We start from the raw sequence: 22,685 nt of genomic DNA on the forward strand, positions 1-22,685 counted from the left end.
TTCAGGCCCCAGATCAGGTTCCAAGATGCACTGAGGGTCTTGGAACGTATCCCCCGTGGATAGGGGGGACCACTGTACTTTTATGGTGCTTTAAGAGAAACAGTGACTGCTTAGTATGTATATTGGTCCATCTCCAATGTGAAATACATTAGGAAAGGAAATGATCTGTCTTGCCAACCAAAGAGTTACACTGAAGTCATTGTTAAAGTACAGAAGGCTGAGAAGACGGGTCTAGACAATTGAGGTGAAATGGTGGGACGTTGCCGGCTCCTGTCTCAGTATGTTTACAAACCTCACGTGAACTGAGACCATAAATTAGCACCTGGAGCCGAGAGGCTACGTGATGTTAAGTTGGGCCACGGCTGGGGAATGTTCCCTTTGGGGAGTCCCAGGCCACAGGGAGCCCCCATGTCCTTGCTGCACACTCCCTCAGGTGTCTATGCAGATGCTGGGGAAAAGACAGGGACGTGCTCCCCACAAATTCAAGAAGGCAAGTCCCCTCTTGCCCATACTAGCTGAGTGGCATTTTTGTTTGTTTAACTCAAATTCCAGAGACTCGATCAGAGGAGGGCACTGCAAGGAGATGATTTGGAGGGCTGCACCAGCAGCAGTAGCAGGTGGCTGCTAACCCCTCCTTGTGCCTTGGAATTCAAGGACGTACAAATAAGCAACGCAAACAAAGCCAAGTAAGCAAAGGATTTATTAAAAGAAAGGAAATAATACACTTTCGAGATGGCATGAGAGAGGGCAGGCCCATAAGAAGAGCAACTGCGCCGAAGAACAAAGAGGGCGCAAAATATTCAAGTTTTAAGGGTGGTGTTCCCAGGCGGGTCCTTGCTGAGGACTCTTTCCTGTCGGGAGGTGGAATTCCCTTGTTCTTGCTGGCCCATGTCAGAACTGTCATGGCGACACATGGGGTGGAGATTTCTCTTGGCTGCCATGCTAATACTACTGTAATCCATTATAATGAGATAAAGTTCACCTGAGGGGCCAGATGGGGTCCCTGATCTGCTCTGGGCCACCAGAGTGCAGTTCTGACCAGTCTGGTAGCTGCACCTTTTTCTAAGGATGACCTCATCTCCTCTGTCCTTTGTCTCCCTTCACCTCCCCCTCTCTTTCCTCACGCTCTCTCTCCCTGCAGCCTGTTCTTTCTGCCTAAGGTAACAGATTCAGCACACGGTTCCATACAGAGCACTTTGTAGGCTGGGGGTGGCCCCGGCAAGGTTTTTGAGGTTTACTAAGTAATTCTAGCTGATCCACTCAAAGTAACACTTCATGGGGAAACTGAGTGGTTCCAGCAGCTCAGTTCCCCTGCCTGTGTGGGGTAAGGGGAGTGAGCCGGTACCGGCATGTTCCTCATGGGGCTGCTGCATTCACCAGAGTGGCTGCTGGGGACTTGCGGGGGGGGGGGGGGGGGGGGGGGGAGAGAGACGAGGGTTGTTCAATGAACATCTGTGCAAAGCAGATAAAGTTCCAGGGCTTTCCAAAAATGTGCTGCTACACTACCTGGAGAGGGGTGTAGGGCAGTGATGTACCTAGGGCAGGTGCTGGGGGCTAGGCTGCCTCTGTGCAACTGCTGACTCCTGCTTTCTAGCTTCGGCACTACTCTGGCAAGTACCTTCACCTTGCTGGGCCTTGCCTTCTTTATCTGTTAAACAGAAAAAATAACAATACCCAACCCATAGGATTAATGTAAGGATGAAATGACTTAAGGTGTGGAAAGTACTTAGACTAGTGCCCGCTGTTGGGTAAGTCGTATTGATGTGGTGATGTTGGATCTGCCAGCAGTTTCTGAGTGCAGGCTGGGATCGTGTCTCGTGAAGCCGAAGAATGAAAACACGGACCAGGGAGAGGCAAAAAGTTTTAAAGAAGATAGTTTATTAGAGGCAGGAGAAGAGGTTGAGCGGGAGGGGGTCCCGAATGGGGGGTGCCCCATGACTGAGGCAAAAGCTTTTACTTTTATGTCTTCCCTTGCCTGCTTGGGGAAGGGCAGCTGTTTGGAGAAGGGAACTTGTTTGAAGAAGGGAACTGGCGCCTTCTAATGAAATTCGTCTACCAGGTTTGTTCTGCTTGCCCATCCTAAAGGAATTAGCAAAGTAACCCACTAACCTCAAGGCCTTGTTACATTATGTCCTGGAGTGAAGTTTCAGGATATGGCTGTCTTTGTTTATTCCCCCAGGGACCTCCCTGTCTACCTAGGGACATGCTAACTCTCCTGTCTCGGTATCGTTCTTCGGTACTTGTGTTCCACGTGGGCACATGCATGCACATATCTGCTTTCCTCTTCTGACGGCCTCCTGGTGTCACTCTCAAGCTCACAGCCTTTGCTAGACACGGCCTCATCTGGGGGAACCTCAGAAGCTAATCCCTGCTTTTGCGGTTTTTGAAAGCAGCAATCCAAGCCCCTGTCCGTGCCTTCTCTCCTCACAGCATTTACCCCTCCATGTCCTAGTGAATTGGCAGGAGTCCCCCCCATGGGAGATAAGATGGAGGAAGAAGGTGCTGGGAAGGCCTGGGGAGGGGGGTTGCACTTAGCTGATGCTGACAGGTGTGCCCTTGGGTGGGCCCAGAGCCTGGTTGCTGGGGGGGTGGGGGTGAGGGGGAGTGGAGTGATGGGTCCCGGGAAGTTGGGCTGTATCATGACGCTCTCACTTGGGGGTTAATTTTGTCCTTTCATTCCAGGGTGAAAGTGCTGGTCTGAAGAATGAGTACGTTCCAGATGTTAAAACCAGCAGGGAACATTGTGTGGCTCTCAGCTCACAAGCTCTCCAGCCTGTGTGAATTGCCTTCTAGCCCATGGATTTGAATGTCCAGGGTGATTTGGAGTGAGGCGGGGTGGTGTCAGCACAGGAGCACTTTCTTAGGCATGTTTAACATGGCCCTTCGAATGGCTGCTGGAGCTCAGAACCCTAGCTTCGGCCTCCCTTCCCTTTTCTGCTCTCTGAGCCGGCACCACACTGTAGCTGAGGACGTGGAGGCTTTCCTTTCACCAGCATGGGGCGAGGGCATTCAGAGAATCGGGATGTGATATTGGGAGCACCGGCTCCAGAGAAACTGCCTCTGCCTGCGGGCACCGGATGCCCAACCAGGGGAGCTGGGGCAGGGTCCAGGAACAGTGCTCTTTAAGTCCATTCAGAGTCTCTGCCTGACCCTGCAGGCCACGCTCGCTCATCAGGCTGAAGTGTGTGGTGGAACAGCCGGCGAAAGCAATGCCAGGCTCTGTCTACCCCAGACCAGTCCATGGGGATAAGTGTGAATTGCACCAGAAGGGACTTAGGCCAGATCTTTCAAAATCCACCCAGCCAGTCAATTAATGAATCCCTAAATGTTATCTGGGCTCCGCGCTGAGTTATTAAGAGGTTATAAAAGAAGCACAGGTACAAACTGTGATGACAGACCCAAGGACCAAAGGTTCAAAGTCTTAAACATCAAAAAGGAGAACCTAAAGCAGAAGGCCATGGGAGAGAGACCAGCTGAAAAAAATAACAGCCCAGAAAGGTTCAGGAATTTGCTTGAGGACACACAGCTTCTCAGCAGCAAAACTGGTCTTGAATGGAGAGTCTCAAACACTAAGTGGAGACAAAGAGGAACCCAGTCCTTTGCACAGGGAAGCCGAGGTGGGGCTGTGCGTGTTGTGTGCTGGGGGGTGGGGGGTGGGGGGGTGGAGAAGGCACACACCCTGCAGGAGCCAAGGCTGACACTGGGGCCGTGGGAAGGCAGGCTGGATGATGGGGAGGTGGAATTCTGTGGGAAACGTAGAGGCCGGGTATAATAGAAGGAGGACAATACACTGAAAGTATCTTTTGCTATAGGGATTATGGATGGGTCGTTTTTATCCTCTTCTCTAACCTTTTCAGTGTTTTCCAAGCTTTGTATAATGTATGTGTATGTGTTCCTGTTTTAACTAGGGGGTGGGGGGAGAGATGTTTATTAAAACAGGCTGAGAAGTCTGGATTTCCCCTGATAAACAGTAGCAGCCACCGGGAATGCTCTAGGAGAGCAGTTTCAGTACAAGTGGTGTTTGTGGAAGATAAGACAGGCCGTGTTGGGAAAGATGGATGGCTGGGGGTTGAGGGTAGGGCTGGGAGCTGATGTCAAGGAGACGGGCTGTGGTCAGAGAAGTGAGGCAGTGGGGATGTGGGGTATCCGAGGCGGTGGTAAATGGGTGATAGAAACACAGGAGCAAATCGGAAAGAATACTTGTAGGGTCTTGGTGACTGATTGCACGTGGAGGAGGGAGGCATGGGCATGGAGGGAAGAGAGACAAAACTGGCTGCACTGCTTTCCAGCTCTGGGCAGTGCCATTGACGAGAATAAAGAAGGGAAGACCAGATGGACAAAGGAGCGAGCCCTGGGGATTAGTGGACCTGGGGATGCATTGAGGCTGGGTGTGTCTATTTCTCAGAGGCCTTTGCCCTCCATGCAGGACACCTTGAGGGGAGCAGAGGAAAGGCGTGGGTACGCTTTGCTTCTCAAGCCAGCAACCTGGTAAGTTCCCTACTGTGGGCACCACTCCACAAACATATTCGAGGTCAGGCAACTGAAGCAACCTCGACAGTGCCTCTGGATTCTTCCCTTTTAAGATATTCTGTCTGAGCCAAATCAATGGAACGCACTTGTGAAAAATCAGTTTCCCTGGAAAATGAATTTGGGTTCTACCCAACAAGTAGTAGCATTTGGCAAGCGCTGGTGAGGAAAGGCAGTGTTTGGAGAAGTTGTGAAAACAGCAAGTCATTTAGGTAAGTAAACACTGGGGACTTAATGCCTTTTTAGGGCTGTGACAGTTTGGTCCCCACCCATCTATTGGGGACAGAACTGAAGCTGCAGGTTTGTTTTAAATACTTGCTGTTACAAACCTGTGGATTACCCCGGCCCTCTTGGCAGGCTTTGAAAGGGCAGAAATATTGAAGGTGACCCAGGCTAAACACAATTGCTTTTCCCTGTTCGGTGTGTGGAAGGCGCTGAATACCCAGTGACTGGGTGGCAAACAGAGGTTCCCAATGTGGTCACCTCATTGGTACACACTTTCAGGCTTACTTCTTTTTTGTCGATGGCTATATTTCTTGAAAAGCTTTATATAAATTGAATCCTAGTTGAAACTCATCTGAGCTTATCTGCGTATCAATATTTACCATAACCCTGCAGGCCTGTGCTTCTCAGGTTTTGTCTTGCACGCAGATGGCTTGTGATCTTGTTAAAATGTGGAGTCTGATTGGGTGCAGGGTTTGGGTGGGGTAGGGGTGCCGATGCTGCTGTTTTGCAGACCACATTTTGAGTGGCAAGATTATAGAAATTCCATGGAAAACCAAATCCAAAACCTAAATGGCACTACTACAGTCACCTCTTAATTTCAGTAAATGAGGGTGTTTCTCGCATTTTTTTGTTAGGTGGATGGATAATTGCTATGTGTAAAGTACTGTTCTAAGTGCTGTGTGTTGTATAAAGCATGGAAAATTTCCCCCAAATTTGATTCATATACTCTTTGAAATTGGCTGTCTCAGGCCCCAGTTGACCCTTCTTTCTTCCTAGCAAGTCTTAGGGAAATGGCTTTTAAGGCCTCTCTAATTCATTACATCGTGGCAGGTAAGGAAGGCCGGGTGCCCTCTGGAAATGATTTTGACCATGTCACCTATCTATATTGCTAGGACATTGGGGAGGATGACAAAAGGGAGGCAGGCAGGCAGTCAGGCTGTAAATGCCAGCTCTCCCGCCAACAGACCCAGACCAATTTCTTTCCAAGTTTTCTCTGTGGGGAATTTGTTGGAACTACTAATTCATCTTGATGTTTAAGGCCTGTTGTCAGGCTCAATAGGGTTATTTTCAAAATCTAAACTGTGTTTGGTGATCTTGTATGAGCCACAGAATGTGAAAGTAGTCATTTTTATAAAGTGCCTGACAAAGTCTGGTAATTGTTGTTCCAAACAAGCCTCTCTTTCTCTTCAGTTGGTCTAACATGGGAAGAAAAAGAAAATCCTTCCCAAATGGGCAGTCTAGTCATGAGCTGTGCTAGGCCTGGTTGGCTCCGGGTCACTTGGGCATGGAGGACCCTGCTCCTTCCTCCTGCCACGTAGCGGTCACTTGTTCTGTGTAACAACTCACCCCCCCCCAACCTCCCACCCCCACACAGCAGCAGTCTCTGGTGGGAGAATGTGTTTATATCCACAGTGTTCTGCGTTTGTGTTTTTGGAGAGGGGGCAATGGTGGGGCATAGAAGTGGAATTTTTTTTTTTTTTTTTACATCTAAACAGTAAATGAAGTATTACTGTAATTGCATTTCTGAGCTCATGGAAAAACTCAAGTCATCGAATGTTAGTTTTACAGATGAGGGAAGTTTTACAGCGAGATTACCTGACTTGGCCCAAAGCCTGTAAATCTTGCTAGAGGGAGAGCTGGGCCAGGAAGGGCTTCCCGGCTCTTACAAACAAGAGGCATCTCCCTAAAACTGTGATGCAGCCGGTGCTCTAGCCCCAGGGGAACTTTAAGCCCTAACTTGCAAATTTTTAAACCATCAATGCCCTAGGCCAAGGGGTCAAACAGTTGAGGCTCAGAGTTGTTGAACAACTTGCTCAAGGCTGCACATCTTGTAAGTAGCAGGACTGGGATTTGAACTTAGGCACCTGCCTCAGAGCATTCACTCAGCAGCTTTGCTATCCCAACGCCGTTGCTCAGGCAAGGCTGGCAATCTACCTGGATCCTGGCTGGGGGACCCACAAACCAAAACCATCAAGCAAAGTTGCCAAAGGCTACTTCCTTCCCTCTTGGTGCCTATCCTTTCCTGAAACTTCTCATTTCTTACCCTGCCCTCCGATCAGACCGTCCCGATTTTATAAAGAGGCTATTTTACAGGAGCTCAGCCTCGGATGCCAACCCATGGAAGCTGCTGTGTACTCAGACCTCAGCCCAGGCCAGTGCAGCCTCTCAGCTCCTGATCTTAGTGGACGTTTATATGGCCTCACTGCCTTTCTCTTTGTGTGATCTTTCTGCCTGAACAGAAAGTGCACAGATAGGATTTTATGATGTGGAAATCATCAAAATAGCTGTTCTCTGGATTTGCTCCTCAAAGCTCCAGAAAAAAAGAAAATGATAATAACACCACAGCAAGGAAAAGGATTCATACATAAAGGGGAGCTAAATCCCCGGATCCCCAACGTAGGACCTGATGCAGCAGGAGAGGCATTCTCCTCGCCCAGAGAATTGCTTTCGGGAAAAGCCTGTAACTCCAGACTGAAGTATGGGCTTGACAGTCCTCACTAGCAAGCAGAATGAGCTCTCCTGGATGGAAAGACAGGCAACGGGGACATTCTCCCCAAAGTGGCAGAGGTCTCCAGCACTGGGACTGGCCCCCACAGGAAGCCAGGGGAGTGAATGTCCTACCTCTTCTTTCTGGAGAGATGGAGAGAGAGAGAGACAGGGAGGACATCAGGGAAGGACCGGCTGTCTCCAAGGTCAGTCACCCCAGAACATCCCCTAGTATTCAATGCAGAAGACACAACCTGGAATCAGAATGTTCCAGAAAACTTTCTGTAGCCTTGTGGGCTCTGGTTTCCCAAGTACCACCCATCGTGTAGGGACCACTAAGTGATAGAGTCCAGGTTGAACTGTCTGCCCCACCTGGCAGTGATGGTGGCTCTCGAAACTCTCCTCTCCTTTGGCCTTTCTGGATCCCCTTGGCTGGACCTCTGTCTGTCAGGGTTCCATCTCTGCCTTCCCCTCACCCTCTCTAGATGGCACTCCCCAGGGCTCTGGCCTGCCATCTCCTCCTCTTCCCCTCGCTCTTCCTCTTTTCCAATACACGCTCCTGAGGGAGTTTGCCCACCACATGCCAGTGTGGGGACTCAACTCTGCATCTCCAGTCCTCACACCTGCCGTGAACTCTAGACCTTGGAAGGTAACTTCCTCCTGGACAGCTGTCATCACCCACGGATTGCCTTCCCTGGAGAATTCGTCCACTCCCATGGCTTCGGCTTTTTATAGGCCGAGGACGACTCCACATCTGGATCTCCACCCCAGGCGGGTGAGCTCCAGACCCTTATTTCCAGCTGCTCACGGTGAATCGCAAGCACCTCCAGCTCAGTGTCTTCAAAACCATTTACCCTCGCCTGGCAAACCGGCACCTGCCTCCATATCCCTCATTCTAAAAATGGTACTGAAGGGGGAATATGTCTCTGTGAGTCCCTGAATGATGTAGGGGACTTCTGAGTGAGTGAGTGCCGGGATCGTGTCTCGTGAGACCAAAGAATGGAAACACGGACCCAGGAGAGGCAAAGAGTTTTAAAAAGAGGACAGTTTATTGAAAGCAAAGGGTCAGAGCTCCCGAGAGGGAGGGGATCCCAAATGGGGGTGCCCAGTGACTGAGGTAAAAGCTCTTTTATACCTTCCCTTGCCTGTTTGGGGAAGGGGAGCTGTTTGAAGAAGGGAACGTGTTTGAAGAAGGGAACAGGCGCCTTCTCATGAAATTCGTCTACCAGGTTTGTTCTGCTTGCCCACCCTGAAGGAATTAGCAAAGTGACCCACCTTATCTATCAGATCAGCTCCGTTAGTCAGGCCAAAAGGAATTTTATGATTAACCTCAAGGCCTTGTTACATTATGTCCTGGAGCTTGTTACATTATGTCCTGGAGTAAAGGAGTGATTTCAAAACCTGGAGTTTCAGGATATGGCTGTCCTTGTTTATTCCCCCAGGGACCTCCCTGTCTACCTAAGGACATGCTAACTATCCTGTCTCAGTGCTACCATCTACCGAGATGCCCGTGCCAGGAACACCTTAGTCATCCTGGACTCTTCCTCCTTCCCCACACCCTATGTACAGCCTCCAAGTTCTGCTGAGTCCCGTTACCCTAGGCCACCCCTCTGGTTTGCTGCCTCTCTTCATGCCCACCTCCACTGCCATGGTCCCCTCCTGATCACCTGATCTTCCTGCCTCCTGTCTTGTCTTATTTTATCTGATTCTCTCATAGCCTGCTCCTGACACTGATGGTGTCGCTTGCCTGCTCTCCATCACCTGCAGGACTCTGAGCTTGGGTCTAGGCCCTGCGACATGCCTTCCCTGCTCCGTGCTTCTACCTCCCCATGCTTCAGCCAGCCGGCCAACTTGAGTTCCCTGAATGCACAGTTCATGCTGCCTGGCAGGTGTCACCCCTGTCAGGGCCTGATGCCTCCCCTGGCTCCCAGGCCCCCAGCTGCCCCTCTCCATAGCATATTATTGGGTGGCCCGCAAATCTCCAGACTGAGTTTTTTCAGAAGGAGTCTGGATCCCATCTGCTCATCCATCTTTGTGCTAGGTAACTAACTGGTAGGTAATTAATAGGTGTTTGGGCGAATGCCTCCCTCCCATGTGACTATTTGTTTGCTTGATCTGAGCTCCTCCAGGGCAAAAATCTTGTCTATGCCATCTCTTTGCAGCACCCATCTGGCCGCAGTGCTGCACAGATACTTAATGAAGAGAGAAAGAGCCAGTGCCAAGGTAATGGACGCCGCCCTTCTGTACGGTTTCCAGGAGCAGCTTAGAGTCTAACAAAACCTGTCCCACATTTTTTGACTTTGGTTAAGCCTAAGGTTTACTCCTTATCTATCTTTCAATTAGCAAGCCTAGGGGAGAGAGGGGTGCTCCTGGAATGCAGAGGGAATCTGCTGGGGAGCGTATTGTGGGCATCAGCATTGCCCCTCGCCCCACTTGGGGCTATGTTCTGTAGCTTCAAGACCAGTGAGGTATCTTTGGGCTCAGCCCTGCGGGCTCCAGGAGGGAGAGCCTTGGCACAGCTGCCCCTGGCTCCCAGCCTCTCCTTTCGGAGAACCTGTGGCCTTGGTGCCAAGGAGCGGCTCGGGGAGGGGAGGAAAGAGGACCGGCGGCAGGAGGACCGGCGGCAGGAGGACAGGGCGGCGCGAGGATAGTGAGGGGAGCCGCGCAGCCCGGGGTTGGCGGGCAGGGGGGGGCGGGGGAGGGGGCGAAGCGCCGGGGCTCCCGCCCTCCGCCTGCCCGCCTGGCCTCCCCGCCCCTCTGCCGCTTATTAGCCCGGCCCGCTGAGGAGGTGCTCTCACTGCCCCTGCCTTCCGCCCGGCCACAGTCGCTCAGCGCGTCCTCTCGCTCCATGGCGTTCCTCCTGCGGCTGCTGCCCCTCGCCCTGGCGCTGGCCCTGGGCCCTGCCGCCACCCTGGCGGGCCCCGCCAAATCGCCCTACCAGCTGGTGCTGCAGCACAGCCGGCTCCGGGGCCGGCAGCATGGGTAAGCCAGCTGCCCGCTGGGGGGGCGCAGGGACAGGCTGGGGGCGCCAGGGACAAAGCTCAAATGAAAAGCAGGCAGCGATGGGGCGCTTGCTTGGAGGGACAAGCCCAGCATGAGGTAGAGGGAGGGAGGTGGGGAGTGATAGAGGGAAAGGCAGCAGCAGATGCTTTGTAGAGGAAGGGGGTGGCAGAGCTGACCAGCGCCGCCAGGCTCCCGCCAAGAGCATGAGACCACCCAACCCAGGGCCTTCCGCTTCTCACAGCACATAGGAGTGAGAGGGAGTTGGCAGCAGTGCACATATTCCAGTCAGGTCCTTGTCCAGGGCCTTTAGATGTGACACTGGGGCCACACAAGCTGGCAGTATCAAGGTCCCCAGACTCCTGTTCACCTGGCCAGGCCCTGCGCCCACCACCTGACGAGAGAGAGTTCTCTCCAGGCACAGCCAGGGCAGGAAAGGCAGTGTGGCATCTCCTCCCCTGCCAGATGAAGAACAGGAGAATTCTATGTCCTCACACGCACTGTACAGATAGGGAAACTGAGTCCAGGAAGGACACACCACTTTCCCATGGTCCTGCAGTGTACGCTGGGGCCAGGATTAGAATCTCTCAAAACTATAGCTGGGTTTATGAAGTTGGGACGTTATCATTGCAGATACCCGTTTGAGACACTGAAGATGTGTTGGCTTTAGGAGGCAAACACAGATTAGTACTGAAAGTCAACGATAATTAAATATGTGTACGTATGTATGTATGTATACATATATACATACACACATGTATAGTCACAGGATGTGGAGTACAGCATAGGGAATAGAGTCAATGGTATTATAACAGCTACATATGATGTCAGAGGTAGTAGACTTGGGGGGGTTATCATTTGGTGAGGTATAAATGTCTAACCATTATGTTGTTTTGTGAACCTGAAACTAATATAAAAAAGCGGGTTTTTTTGTTTTTTTTTTTTGTGTGTGTGTGTGTGTGTGTGTGTGTGTGTGTGTGTGTGTGTGTGTGTGTTTTTAAAGGAGGCATGCACAGGCACGGGGTTGGACCTGGTAAAGACCTTGGCAAACCCAGGCAGAGGTGGCAGTATTTCTACATCCCCACTCAGGCCATCCTGCTTACACATAGCCAGGCTTTGCCGCAGCTTTCAGCCTACCTGGTTGTGCTAATTCCTTTTCCACACTAGGTAAAACTATGTGTGGATAGAATCGTTGGGTATCAGCTCAAATGCCATGGGGTCTGGCATTCGAACCCAGGCAGTGCCCAGACCTCCACGTGACTGGGCAGATCTGTACTCAGATCAAAACTCAGTGTTAGGGGTCATTAGAGTTGACTTCATTGGACTTTGCAAAGCCTAGTCTGGCTCCCACCCCAGGAGTGCTCGGAGGTTGGGTAGTTATCCTGCTTCCCTCTACCTATGGCCTTTGGCACTTACTTGGCCTTTCAGGTGCTCAGGGCTACGGGGAATGTCTGGCCACTCTGCAGAGTGAAATCAAGCCAGGCCATGCCACAGACTCAATACCCTCCTGGAAAGAGGAGAGCTCCGGGGATGTCCTGGGGTTTTTAGAGAAGTGGGAGAATCACCTTTGACTTAAGCTGGTACAAAAGGGTGAAAGGGCAGGTCAGAAAGACAGCGGGATATGAGGCATAATAGTTAAAATGTGAGCAACTGGCATTTTCATGGTCTCTGCCCAGCTCACGTTTGTCCCTCTGCCTTTCTTGCAAATTAAGCATTTTATGTATCTGCCTGGGAGGTTTCTGTTCCCTCAGTATCTTAGCCACTATGTCAGAAGACCCCGATAGTATGCCCTGTAGCACTGTCACCCTGAATGGTGTCTGTGCACACCACAGTGGAGCGTCCTCAAAAGTGTTGACGGGGTTCCACCAAGAACCATCTCTGTAGCAAACCTCCTTCCCTTCAGAGCACAGAAGAGACACTAACCAGAAAACAGGGTTTTGATTTTTGTTTTTTTAATGTAAGTGGTCTTTATTATGAATTTCAGATATTAGATCAATTTCCTCTCCACTCTACACACACACACACACACACACACACACACACACACACACACACACACCAATACTCCTGCAGGCTAATCCTTTAGATGAGCTTCTTACGGTGCAGTTGGAAAGACCTATAGTGATCTTTTTTTTTTAATTAAAGTTTATTGAGGTGACAATTGTTAGTAAAGTTACATAGATTTCAGGTGTACAATTGTGTAATACATTATCTCTATCTCACATTGGGTGTTCACCACCCAGAGTCAGTTCTCTTTCCATCACCATATATTAGACCCCATTTACCCTCTTCTAGAGCCCCCCTTCCCCCTTACCCTCTGGTGATCTTTTAACGGGCAGAATACTTTAAGAAGTCACACTTGCACACCCCCGCCCAGGAAAGTCTCGATCACAGGCAGATGGACTGTGACAAAATGGTTGCAGGCACAATTGTGGTTACTCTGATCTAACTGCCCCTGAAAATAGCACGGGGCTGCCTGGCCTTGCACATGGGTGGGGCACTCTGTGCAAAATGGATAACCTTGTTCAAGCTGCGGCCCTTCATTCAAAGTGAGAACTGGTGAAAAGGGAAGGAAAATCCCTTCGCTCTTTTGAGGAACTACAATGTGCTCCAAGATGTGAAGGAAGAACTGATGAGGGGGCAATGCTGGTGTGCAGCCCTTTATCATCCATCACCTCTTTTGCATCTATTGTGCATGTTCCCATTTTACAGATGGAGAAACTGCCCCTTAGTGAGATGGAGTGACTTAATCCAAACACAAAAAGCTGTTGGGAGAGTCATGACTATGACACGGTCTCTTCACTCCCAGCTGTATCTGTGTTGCTATAGGGAAGGAAAAAAAATACTGAAAGAGAAGTAAAAATGCGGTCACATTTCCGAATATCAACAACCAAAACTGGACTGAATTTCCTGAAGCATTTGATTTGCAAACGCAAGTTGAACTTCAGAGCTGCTGTGCGTAAGGCAGGAGGCCCAGAAATGGCTTGCTCATTTTGATTAAACTTCGGCATGAATTTCCTATATGCGCAGCGCACCCCCTCTCACCCCACTGTGAGAGGCAGCGTCACAGCGAGCCCAGCCTCTGCTCCTGACTCAAAAGGCAGCAGCAGTGGAAACTCACTCTGCAGAGGAATGTTGGAGCCACTTCCACAAGAGACTCCCTGAAGATGCGCCAAGCGCCTTCGGAAAGTTGCAGGGCATTCGGCAGTAATTGTTTCCTGCCTGGTCAGATAGAAGAACTTGTAAGGTTGCACACCTAGGGCTGGAGTGTGGCCAGCGGGAGCTCTCCAGGGGTTGTGTGGGAACTGCTATAACCTGTAAATCCCAGATAGCAAGCAGAGAAGGAGGCTTCCATTAGGATCCCCCGAGAGCTGCGGGCATTTGGCCCTACCCAGCTAGGACGAAGGGGACTTGGGCTCATCTAAGTGCCGGCCTGTGGTTTTCTCTCCTGCCTTCTCTGGCCGTCGGGTTCTTACATCGAGTCACTAGTTACTATGCCTCTTTGGCCCACTTACTTTTGCCTACTGAACCACCAACTGGACAAGAGGTGGCAGCCACATGGTAGAAGAGACAGGGCCAAGAAAGAAAGGGTCAGTATGCTCTGTCACCCCATAACCTGGCTCTGAGTATTTGAGAATTGACCAAGTTCTTGCAGCTGATGTGATGGGGATGGCAGGTGTAGCTGTCACTGCAGCATCAGTGTCTTCCTGAAACATACCGTGCACATCAAATGATGGCTGTTGATTGCATTGTAAAGTAACAGAGGGATTGCTATGAAAGAATGATAGCTCCGAGCACAGAGGTGGTGTGAAAATCCCCCGTCTCTTCGCTTTGCTTTCCTCTGACTTGTGGTCAGCCAGATGAACTGCCTGCCTCCTTCTCGGAAAGATACCCCCTCTCCCCCCCAGTTGTCACCACACAGCCACAGCTGCCTCCTTTCCCCAGGGACTCCTTATGACGGTCCTGCTACCACATGGACTGGGCACAGTTTGGGTCAGGACTTGGTGCACTAGAATAAAATTCACAAAAACAGCACCCCACGTCTCTGAGGAAGAATGTTTCTCAGCATAACCCCGGGGCATTTGCATCCAGCTTTTCCACAGCTCCTGAGGCTCCTTCTGAACTGGGCGGTCTTGGGAGCAGTATTTTCATTCTGTTCATCTGCATTCATTCCACGCTGTTCCTCCCCCGTACCCAGTACTGGGTCCCTATAAGACACAAGGAAGAACGAGGCAGCGCACCGGCCCTCAAGGTTTTTCAGAGGGTAGTGGAAAAGCGGTGACGTGCACACGTTGGTCAGTTACAGGATTCTGGCTGGTGCACGGGTCAAACGAGGGCTGTACCCCAGCTCAGAGGTGGACAGATGAGTGTCACATCGGGCACTGGAAGAAAGCTTCCTGGGAAAAGTGGGACTTGAGCTGTGAATGACTCAGAGTTTCAGAGTGTCTCCTACTGAGGTCCTGACAGCAGCTGGCTGTGTCCTAGTTTCCGGAGTGGCATTCTGAGAGGTTGTGTTTGGGAGCCAGGCAGATGGCCTAGAGACGCAGAGCTTGTCTGTGTGTGGAGCTGCCTGGGAGGTGTGGGGCCCGGACCTCAGCCTCCCTTCATGACAGCAGGGCCACTGCTGTGCCCTGGGATGCCAGGGTAGAGCCTGTGGACGTTTTGGCTCAGTGTGAGGTGGAGCTGCAGACAAAGGCTGGGGGCTTCTTGCAAAGCTACGTTGCTTAGCAAACACACCACTCTCACTTTGTTTTCTCAATCTGTAACATGCAATCTACAACGTTAAGGTGCTTTCACTTCTACTTACTAAACATCCATGTCAAAGTAGGTTACTTACGTGAAGAAATTGTGTCTATGTGTGTGTTATACTTGGACAGTTTTTAATTTGGTGGGTAACTTCCAGGGGCTGTTGGAAATCTAGGTCGGGAAGTCCAGTGTCTACCTCCAAGCCACCTCCTGGTACCAAGACCAAAAGGACTGTATCTTCTCCATATCTAGAATGATCTGGAAGTTCCAATGACCGAGGAGGACCAACAGGGTGGGGAGGACAGGGAGATGGGGTGGACGTGCTGACCATCTTGTTAACATGGCTGCTTTTGTTTTCAGCCCCAACGTATGTGCTGTACAGAAGCTCATTGGCACCAACAAGAAGTACTTCACCAACTGCAAGCAGTGGTACCAGAGGAAAATCTGTGGCAAATCAACGTGAGTACCTATAACCTCCTGAGACCACCAGCCAGCAAGGAGTGTGGGATCCATGTACGGCAGCTGCGGGTACCCCCAGGCCTGGCCAGCCCTCTGTAAGGTCAGGCTGCCAGGGAGCCGTCACGATGCGTGTGCAAACATGTCAGGGAACCGTGTGCTTTGGGAGTGGCAGTTTTAGTAAGCTGGCCAGTTATGTTTTGCATTTTTAAGGCTCCTGACAAGACTTGGATACATTTTTCAGGGCTGATTTGAGATTACAAGCAAGAAACATGTGTCCATGCATGCGTGCTAAATTCTCATTAAATGATACAAATGTTATTGTTATGGAGAAGCCACCAGACTGTGACTCTAGGAAAGCCCACTGGCGGCTTATATACCACTCCTGTTCTGCAATCTTAAGGGGAACACCCCCAAAAGACTGAGAGTGCCTAGAAATGTCCACATTTACAAGGCAGCGTAGCATATTAAGAAGATAGGCTCAGACTTCCTAATTCAAACCCTGGCTCTACCACTTACCTGGGCAAGTTGCTTCACCTTACTACCCTCAGTTACCTCGTCTGTAAAATGGGATTAACAATAGGATGACTTTATGGGGTTGTTTTGAGGATTGAATGAACTAATGCACCCAAGAGGCTGACTAAGGTTCCTTGCACATAGTAAGTGCTCAGTAGATGTTACCTGCTCGTGTTGTTCCCCCTAGAACTTGCAAATCTAGGCCACGCAAACAGAAGCAAGAGTGCCAGTGGGGTGTGGACCAGTGTGGTTCCAGTGGGGCTTGTTGGTGCCCCTGGCAGCATGCAGAGAGGCACCTTTCACCCTGACCGTCTGCTGCCTGATGGAAACAGGGTGACATGCATGTTCTAACAGAATTCTGTGGAAACCTAATCTGTTTGGGTGCCAGCCATCACCAGATCTCACAGCTGGTTCTCCCCTACAGACGGGAAGATGTGCTATGTGAAACCTCCTGAGCCACTTGTGAGGGCCTGACCTTCCTCTTGTCTGCATAATAGGAGGATTAAGAGACGCTGAGTACTGTCTTGAACATATTCCCATGTTAGGGATTTTTAAATGCATTGCTTATGACATTGCTTTTGAGCAGACATCTCCTCCAACTTCATAACCAGCCGAAGGAAGGGAAAATGCTCTTTCTTTAAAATGTACATGGAAATCAGTATTCTACCTTGTGACCCTAATTGTGTTAAGCAATTATCAATCTTCGTGTGAATCAAGGGAAATTAGAGATCAAGGCAGAGCTGGGGCGAGACTAGCAGCTCCCTGGGAGCCTGTCAAGGACAGGTCCATGACAGCTGGCTCTGCACTTGACCAAACCCAGCTTCAAAGCTATGGGTTGCATGAGCTAAGAGGACACACCTCTTGGGTTCAGTGAACAAACACCCAGCGATAATTCTTGCTGCTGTGGACAAAAAGAGATTGTGCAAATTCTAAACCACACATCCTTCCATGGCGCTCAAGTTAAAAAAAACAAAAAAAAGAATTCTTTGAGTCCTCTGATTTTTCCCATGTGTGTATATTGTCTACTCAAATAAACAGTTAATTACTTAAACACCAAGCCAGGCCCCACATAATTGCTTCTTGGAAGGTGACCAGAGCGCTGCTCACAAGCAAACAGCTCTTGCACTTTTCCGAGCCCTGGGTTTCAAAAAGCTCAACCTCTTTGTTAGTCCCAGTTCCCCTAAAAATGGGACCGGGCTTGTGATGTCAAACTGGCCAGAGGGTAGCATTGGCCGTGGTATTTCAGGTGGCCCTATGTTGTGGCATTTGCCTGACTACCTAACAGCTGATTAACCATGGTCCCGGGCACTTCCCGGGCTGGCAGTGCTGTGGACGGTGACTCGCCTTGGCTTCCTGGCTCCGTACCTGCCTCCTCCTCCCTCTGTGAGCCAGGCCAAGGTGCTGGCAGCACAGCAGCGAGGTGACATCGCCTCCGAGCAGACGGGCGCTGATAGCGTGGCGATGGCGATGCCGCCCTCCTCACACCAGTGAGTGTAGGGCGTCCCAGGCACTGGGGAAAGGAGCAGATGGGTGGGTGTGGGTGTGGGTGTGCCAGGCGAGCTGTGGAGCGGAGTCCAGCAGAGCCCAGTACCAGGGCCCAGCCATCCACCTGGCCTCCCGAAGCCGGAGGGGTCGTTGGGCAGGTTCAACTCCTCCATGTGGCCGCTGCTTTGGGCAGCTTCCAAAAAGAGGAAATGAAGACAAAAAAACATGCGTTGATATAAAACTGCATGATCTAGGACAAGAGGGTCCCTTCCTGGAACACCACGTGCAGCGTCAGGAAGGTGGAGCTAGCTTGGCAGAGGCCCAGAGAACTCAGGGAGGGGAAGGGGAAGCAGTTGGACTCATCGCCACTGTCCCCAAAAGAGCTGAGACGGAGCAGCCCTGCAGCTCACTGTGTACCCAGAGCCGAGACCCTGTCCGAGCTGCCATTGACCCCCAGGAATTAAGTGCCATGGTGGTCAGGAAGGGAAGGGGAGGGAGATGTGCTGGCTGGACTTAACATCATCCTGGTGAAAAGAGTCCCTAGGTGCATTTATTTGGGGGAGGACCAGACTGGGAAATGGGGAGCCTGGTGGTGGTAGGAGAGCAAAGAGGACCATCTCAGCTGGGGGTCAACTGGGCAGTGGGAACTTTCTCAGCAAGACTCCGGGGAAGAGGCTGGAGTAGAAGTGAATGTTGGGATTAAAGGGAACAAAGTGTCATGGGGGAGGGGGCAGAACAGGTCACCAAGGGGCCGAAGACCAGGGAGAATTTGCCCTTGAAAGTGGACAGGGACACCAAGCACAGGGCCTGGGGTGAAAACTTTGCAGTATCTGGTCCCACAGAGAGACCCAGGAGCCTGGAGCCACCTCCATGGGGGAGGGAGGGGACTGGCCACACTTAGCACTCCTGTTACGGAATACTTCATGGTCCTCAGACAAGAACTTTCCTGCATTTCCAAAAAGAGAAGGACAGGGTGTTTGGTGCTATTTGTCAAGCCCCGACATATGGATTTTATTACAGGAAGTGGTTACCAGTGGGCCTCTATTTAGTGACTTCAGTGAATTTTATTACTTGGAAACTCGAGTTAGCTTTTATTTCAGATCCTAAAGAGCACCAGAGCAATACAATAGCTAATCAAACAAAGAGAGTTATGAGGTAGGGAGACGGCATCCCACTCTGATTTCAGGCCCCGTCTGATCAGTAACCATAAAATTTTTACAGGCAGCAGCTTGAGCGATGGTGCAGGAAATTGTGGTCAGGAAGCCTTGCTGCCTCTCAACAGGCTTCCTTTGTGCAAACCCCGGGGACAGGGAGGCCTGCTTAACAGCCAAGTCGGAGCTGACATCATGGGGCTGTAACAGTCATTGCAGGAGCTCAGACATTATAAACATGGCACCGGGAGGCCAGCAGGAGCTGGGAGGTTGAGGTGGCAGCTCTCCATTCCAAAAGCCTTGAAGTTGTTTCACAAGCAACATATTTCACACACACAAGAGCCCTTCTCCAGGGCCAAGATGAGCTGGTAGGACACTCCCCTTTCTCTAGTAACAAGCGTTGCTTTGCCCAAGGGCTGAAATAGTAATACTTCTTCAGCACTGCAGTGAAGCTTAGGAGTTTGACTTTCACCGAAGCAGCTGGTGCCTGGTTGAGCTTTTCCATCAGCCAGTGGGGCTATTTCTATTAGGTCTCCTTCTGGCAGGGCGGCCAGGGACATCGCAGCAAACAACCCTCCTTGTCTTCCCTGTCCTGTATCCCACAACCTTGGTGCCAAGAGGGAAAAGAAGAGGATGGTGAGAAGCCATCTAAGGAAGCCAGGCTGTCCCCAGACCTGTTTCATATTCCCTGTCCAGCCAGCTGGGACCCATGGATAATCTGCTTCAAAATAGCTGGGATTTGATATACACCCAACGCCAGGGGTTCACCGAAGGTCTCTCTTGGACAGAGCTTCTTGACAGTTCTGTCTCACTCTGCAAACAAACTCCTGGGAGGTAGCTTAGCTGACATGGACTTTTGTTGGGTTGAGTATTTACATGAATCCATGTAGCATGTGGGGTAAGGCCCTGTGGTGGGCAGAATAATGACCCCCTAATGTCCACATCCTAATCCCTGAACTTGCAAACATGTTCCCTTACAAGGAAAAAGAGACTTTGCAGATATGATTAAATTAAGGATCTTGAGGGGAGAGATTATCCTGGATTATTGGGTAAATTCAGTACAATCATAAGGGTCCTTATACGATTGAGGCAGGAGGGCCAGAGTCAGAAAGGAGATGTGACAATAAACACTGAAGTTGGAGTGGTGCGGCCACAAGCCGAGAAATGCAGGCAGCTTCTAGAAGTTGCAAAAGAGAAGGAATGGGTTCTTCCCCAGAGCCTCTAGATGGAACGTGGCCTTTGATTTTAGCTTCATAAGGCCAATTTCTAACTCTAAATCCAAAGTTGCAAGATAATAAATATGTGTTGTTGTACGCTACCAGATTTGTGATAATTTGTTACAGAGACAATGAGAAACTAATACAGGTCCTATCTATTGAGTTATACAGATGTGTTATGGGGGATTTATTTATTACGATGTGATTTGACCAGTGACCTCATGTAGGACATGGCTTTCAATGAAGTTATTAACCTAACTTCAATTTTAAAGTTTATACCTGGAGATTTTTAAGAATAAGCGCAACAACTGAGCACTTAGTAAATATGAAGCATCTGTTAAGTGACTTTCCTGTGTAAGCTCATTCGGTTTTCATAATCACTCCATCAGATTAGTCTGATTCTTGCCCCATTTACAGAGGGGGAAGCTAGGGGTCCGAAAGCCTCAGCAACCTGCTCAGAGTCACCCGCTGGTAAGTGGGTCTGCTACTCTCCCACGCTGCCCCCAGGGAGAATCAAGCCTCGCAGCTAATGTCAGTGATCCAGTAGGTCCTGGATGATCGGCCCCGGATCTCTCTTTACAGCCCCCAAACCTGTGGCTTTGGACCCCAGGGAGGAAGCCTTCTCAGGGTCAGCAGGTGACCAGAGTCACCAACCCCAGTCTGACGTCGTTCTGACTCCCCAACACCCCTAGTGAAATGAAGGGCATGGGAACTGAGGAGACACAGCATCCAGGAGCCCCCCAAATGCCCTCACACACTGCACACAGATTGCCATGGAAAAATCTAACTACATTGTCTGAAGAGTCAGGCTCATCGCTACGCAAGCTGGGCCTGGGTGAGTGGGGTTGTGGGGGGCTTTTGGGGGTGGACAGTAGGTGAAGACAAACCCTTCTTCACCAGGGTGCTCAAGATTATGATTTTCTGCTGGGAGGCTCAGGAAAGCTCAGCTGAGTTTCCAGGGCCAGGAGTGCAGAAAACGACCCACTCCAGGCAGGCAGTGTGTGGGGCATGTTGAATGTCTAGACGTTATTGGTCTGTGTTTGCGCTGCGATTCCACTTGGAAATCATGACACACTGAATGGTTTACCTTCTGTCACAGGAAACCAGCGCTCAGGCCCCGTTCCTCACCCCACCTACATCCAGGATCTAGTTAATCTCTAGCGCATTTACAGTCACCACAGCTGGCCAAAACCACAAAGCACACTTGGGAGAGAGTAATTGTTTTAACTTACTGTTTTAACTTCTTGGAAAATGATTTGGGGAGAGAAACCAATACTTCTGCTTTATCCAATCATGAGTAAAAAATGCGGAGGGGACTGGAGGAGAGCTTCCTGAACACCCCTATTCTTAGAACTTGCATTGACACTGTCTTTTTACCTTCCCCCCCAATTAAATGCCCTTCTAAATCTTCCCTCACTTTCTTCCTCAAATTGTTCTTCTGACCAGGGAAGCTGGAGCAACAACAAAATGGTGTCTCATTGCCCTAGAGAGATGCTTTTTTTTGACCTGAGGTGGACTGTCAGACCAAGGAGAGCCAGTAGCCTTTAGAACAGCTTGTGCTGATGAGATTTGATTCAGAGACCAGCAGATTGGTCCTCTGCCTGCAGGGAAGCCCAGGCACTGTGGAGACACAGATGAAGGCTCAGCCATGGTCTCCGTCCTTTGCCGCGTTCATCCTAGAGAGATAGCGTCAGCCCCCACCCCTCGCCGCCCCGATGCTGTGATTGCCCCCAACCCCATCTCCCCACAGCATGTGTGTTCTCCCCTGGGCCAGAGACCAAGGAGGGTGGCACACTGGGCTGGGAACAGGGACTGCTCGTCCAGAGAGGTTTAGTTAAGGTTGTCTCAATGCACTACCTTCTCAGTCTGCAGTTTCCAGCTGGCCTCTGTTTCCCTGGGGCCATGCAGACTGGCTCTGAGGAGAGCTAGTATTGTTGGGACAGCTGGAAGCAGGGAAACTGCCGGCTATCGAAGCATCTCAACCCATAGGGCTGCCAGGCTCAGGTTGAGAGGCATGACTTACACCTGCACACCTAGAGAGTGCCAGTGTGCCCGCTGTGGGCGGCAGGAGTGCAGGCGAGGGAGGGGGCAGCAAGGTGAGAGGATTAGGAGAAAGCTTGCTGGCAGAGAACCAGGAAAAAGCCTTCAGATGGGGGACTGAGCCCCTGCTGGGGGTAGTGTGCCACCCATGTCCAGCCGCTGGTGACATGGGTGCAGAAAGCTCACCTGGAGAGGCACAGTGAATGCTGACGACGGTTAGTTCTGATCACATTGGAGAGAACACCTGTGTCCTCTCACTGTCAAATTTGTCAGCCTGCTTTCCCCCAAATATGTGCATTGTCACGAGCAATGGCAATGGGACTGGACTCGATGAAATTCGAGAAGAACCCTAGATCTCCCCCTACACACACCCAGCTGTGATCTCAAGAAACCCCTTTGTGCCCAGAGCCCTCACAGCTTTCAGATTCCATCCTAAATAGCCTTCTCCACGCTGAGAGTTTCTGCTTAGCTCTGTCCCTTCTCCCCAGCCCCTCAGCCCTCTGCTTCTCCTGTGCCATTCTCACCCCTTCGTCACCCTCATACACACATGGCCACAAGAACCAGGCCACACTTGGGGAATTGATTTCTTTTGTCCTGGTGAGGCCACCTGAGCTGTTGAACTCTCTTGTGGATTTTTGGGGTGGAACTCAGATGTAAACACCCTGGGAAAAAAGTCTTCTTCTGGTGAGTCACATGACTGGTGGGGGCCAGTGTGGCTGGGGGCTCCAAGGAATGGAGTCTGTAGCAACCATGTACACAGGGGTCCCCAGAAATGAGGAAGGCTTTTAGGAGAAGACCCATCCTCCAATTGTGCTCCAACTCCATGGACTGTCAC

At 50.7% G+C, this 22,685-nt stretch overlaps 1 protein-coding gene across 2 annotated transcripts in view; it reads left to right on the plus strand.

Annotated features, from left to right (window-relative positions):
- The first annotated feature begins 9,972 nt into the window (after positions 1 to 9,972).
- TGFBI (transforming growth factor beta induced) overlaps positions 9,973 to 22,685 on the plus strand; it is a 32,372-nt gene continuing 19,659 nt past the window's right edge. Inside the window, exons 1-2 of one of the 2 annotated variants that reach the window (XM_019740384.3) lie at positions 9,973 to 10,221; positions 15,346 to 15,444. In XM_019740384.3, the coding sequence (XP_019595943.2) occupies positions 10,088 to 10,221; positions 15,346 to 15,444 (233 nt within the window). In that variant the 5' untranslated portion in view covers positions 9,973 to 10,087. The remainder of the gene's footprint in view (positions 10,222 to 15,345; positions 15,445 to 22,685) is intronic. The other variant, XM_074313546.2, reaches the window with a different exon arrangement.

The sequence above is a fragment of the Rhinolophus sinicus genome, chromosome 5 (assembly GCF_057876585.1).
Source record: "Rhinolophus sinicus isolate RSI-liver-muscle chromosome 5, RSI-T2T, whole genome shotgun sequence".
In the NCBI taxonomy this organism is placed as follows: Eukaryota; Metazoa; Chordata; class Mammalia; order Chiroptera; family Rhinolophidae; genus Rhinolophus; species Rhinolophus sinicus.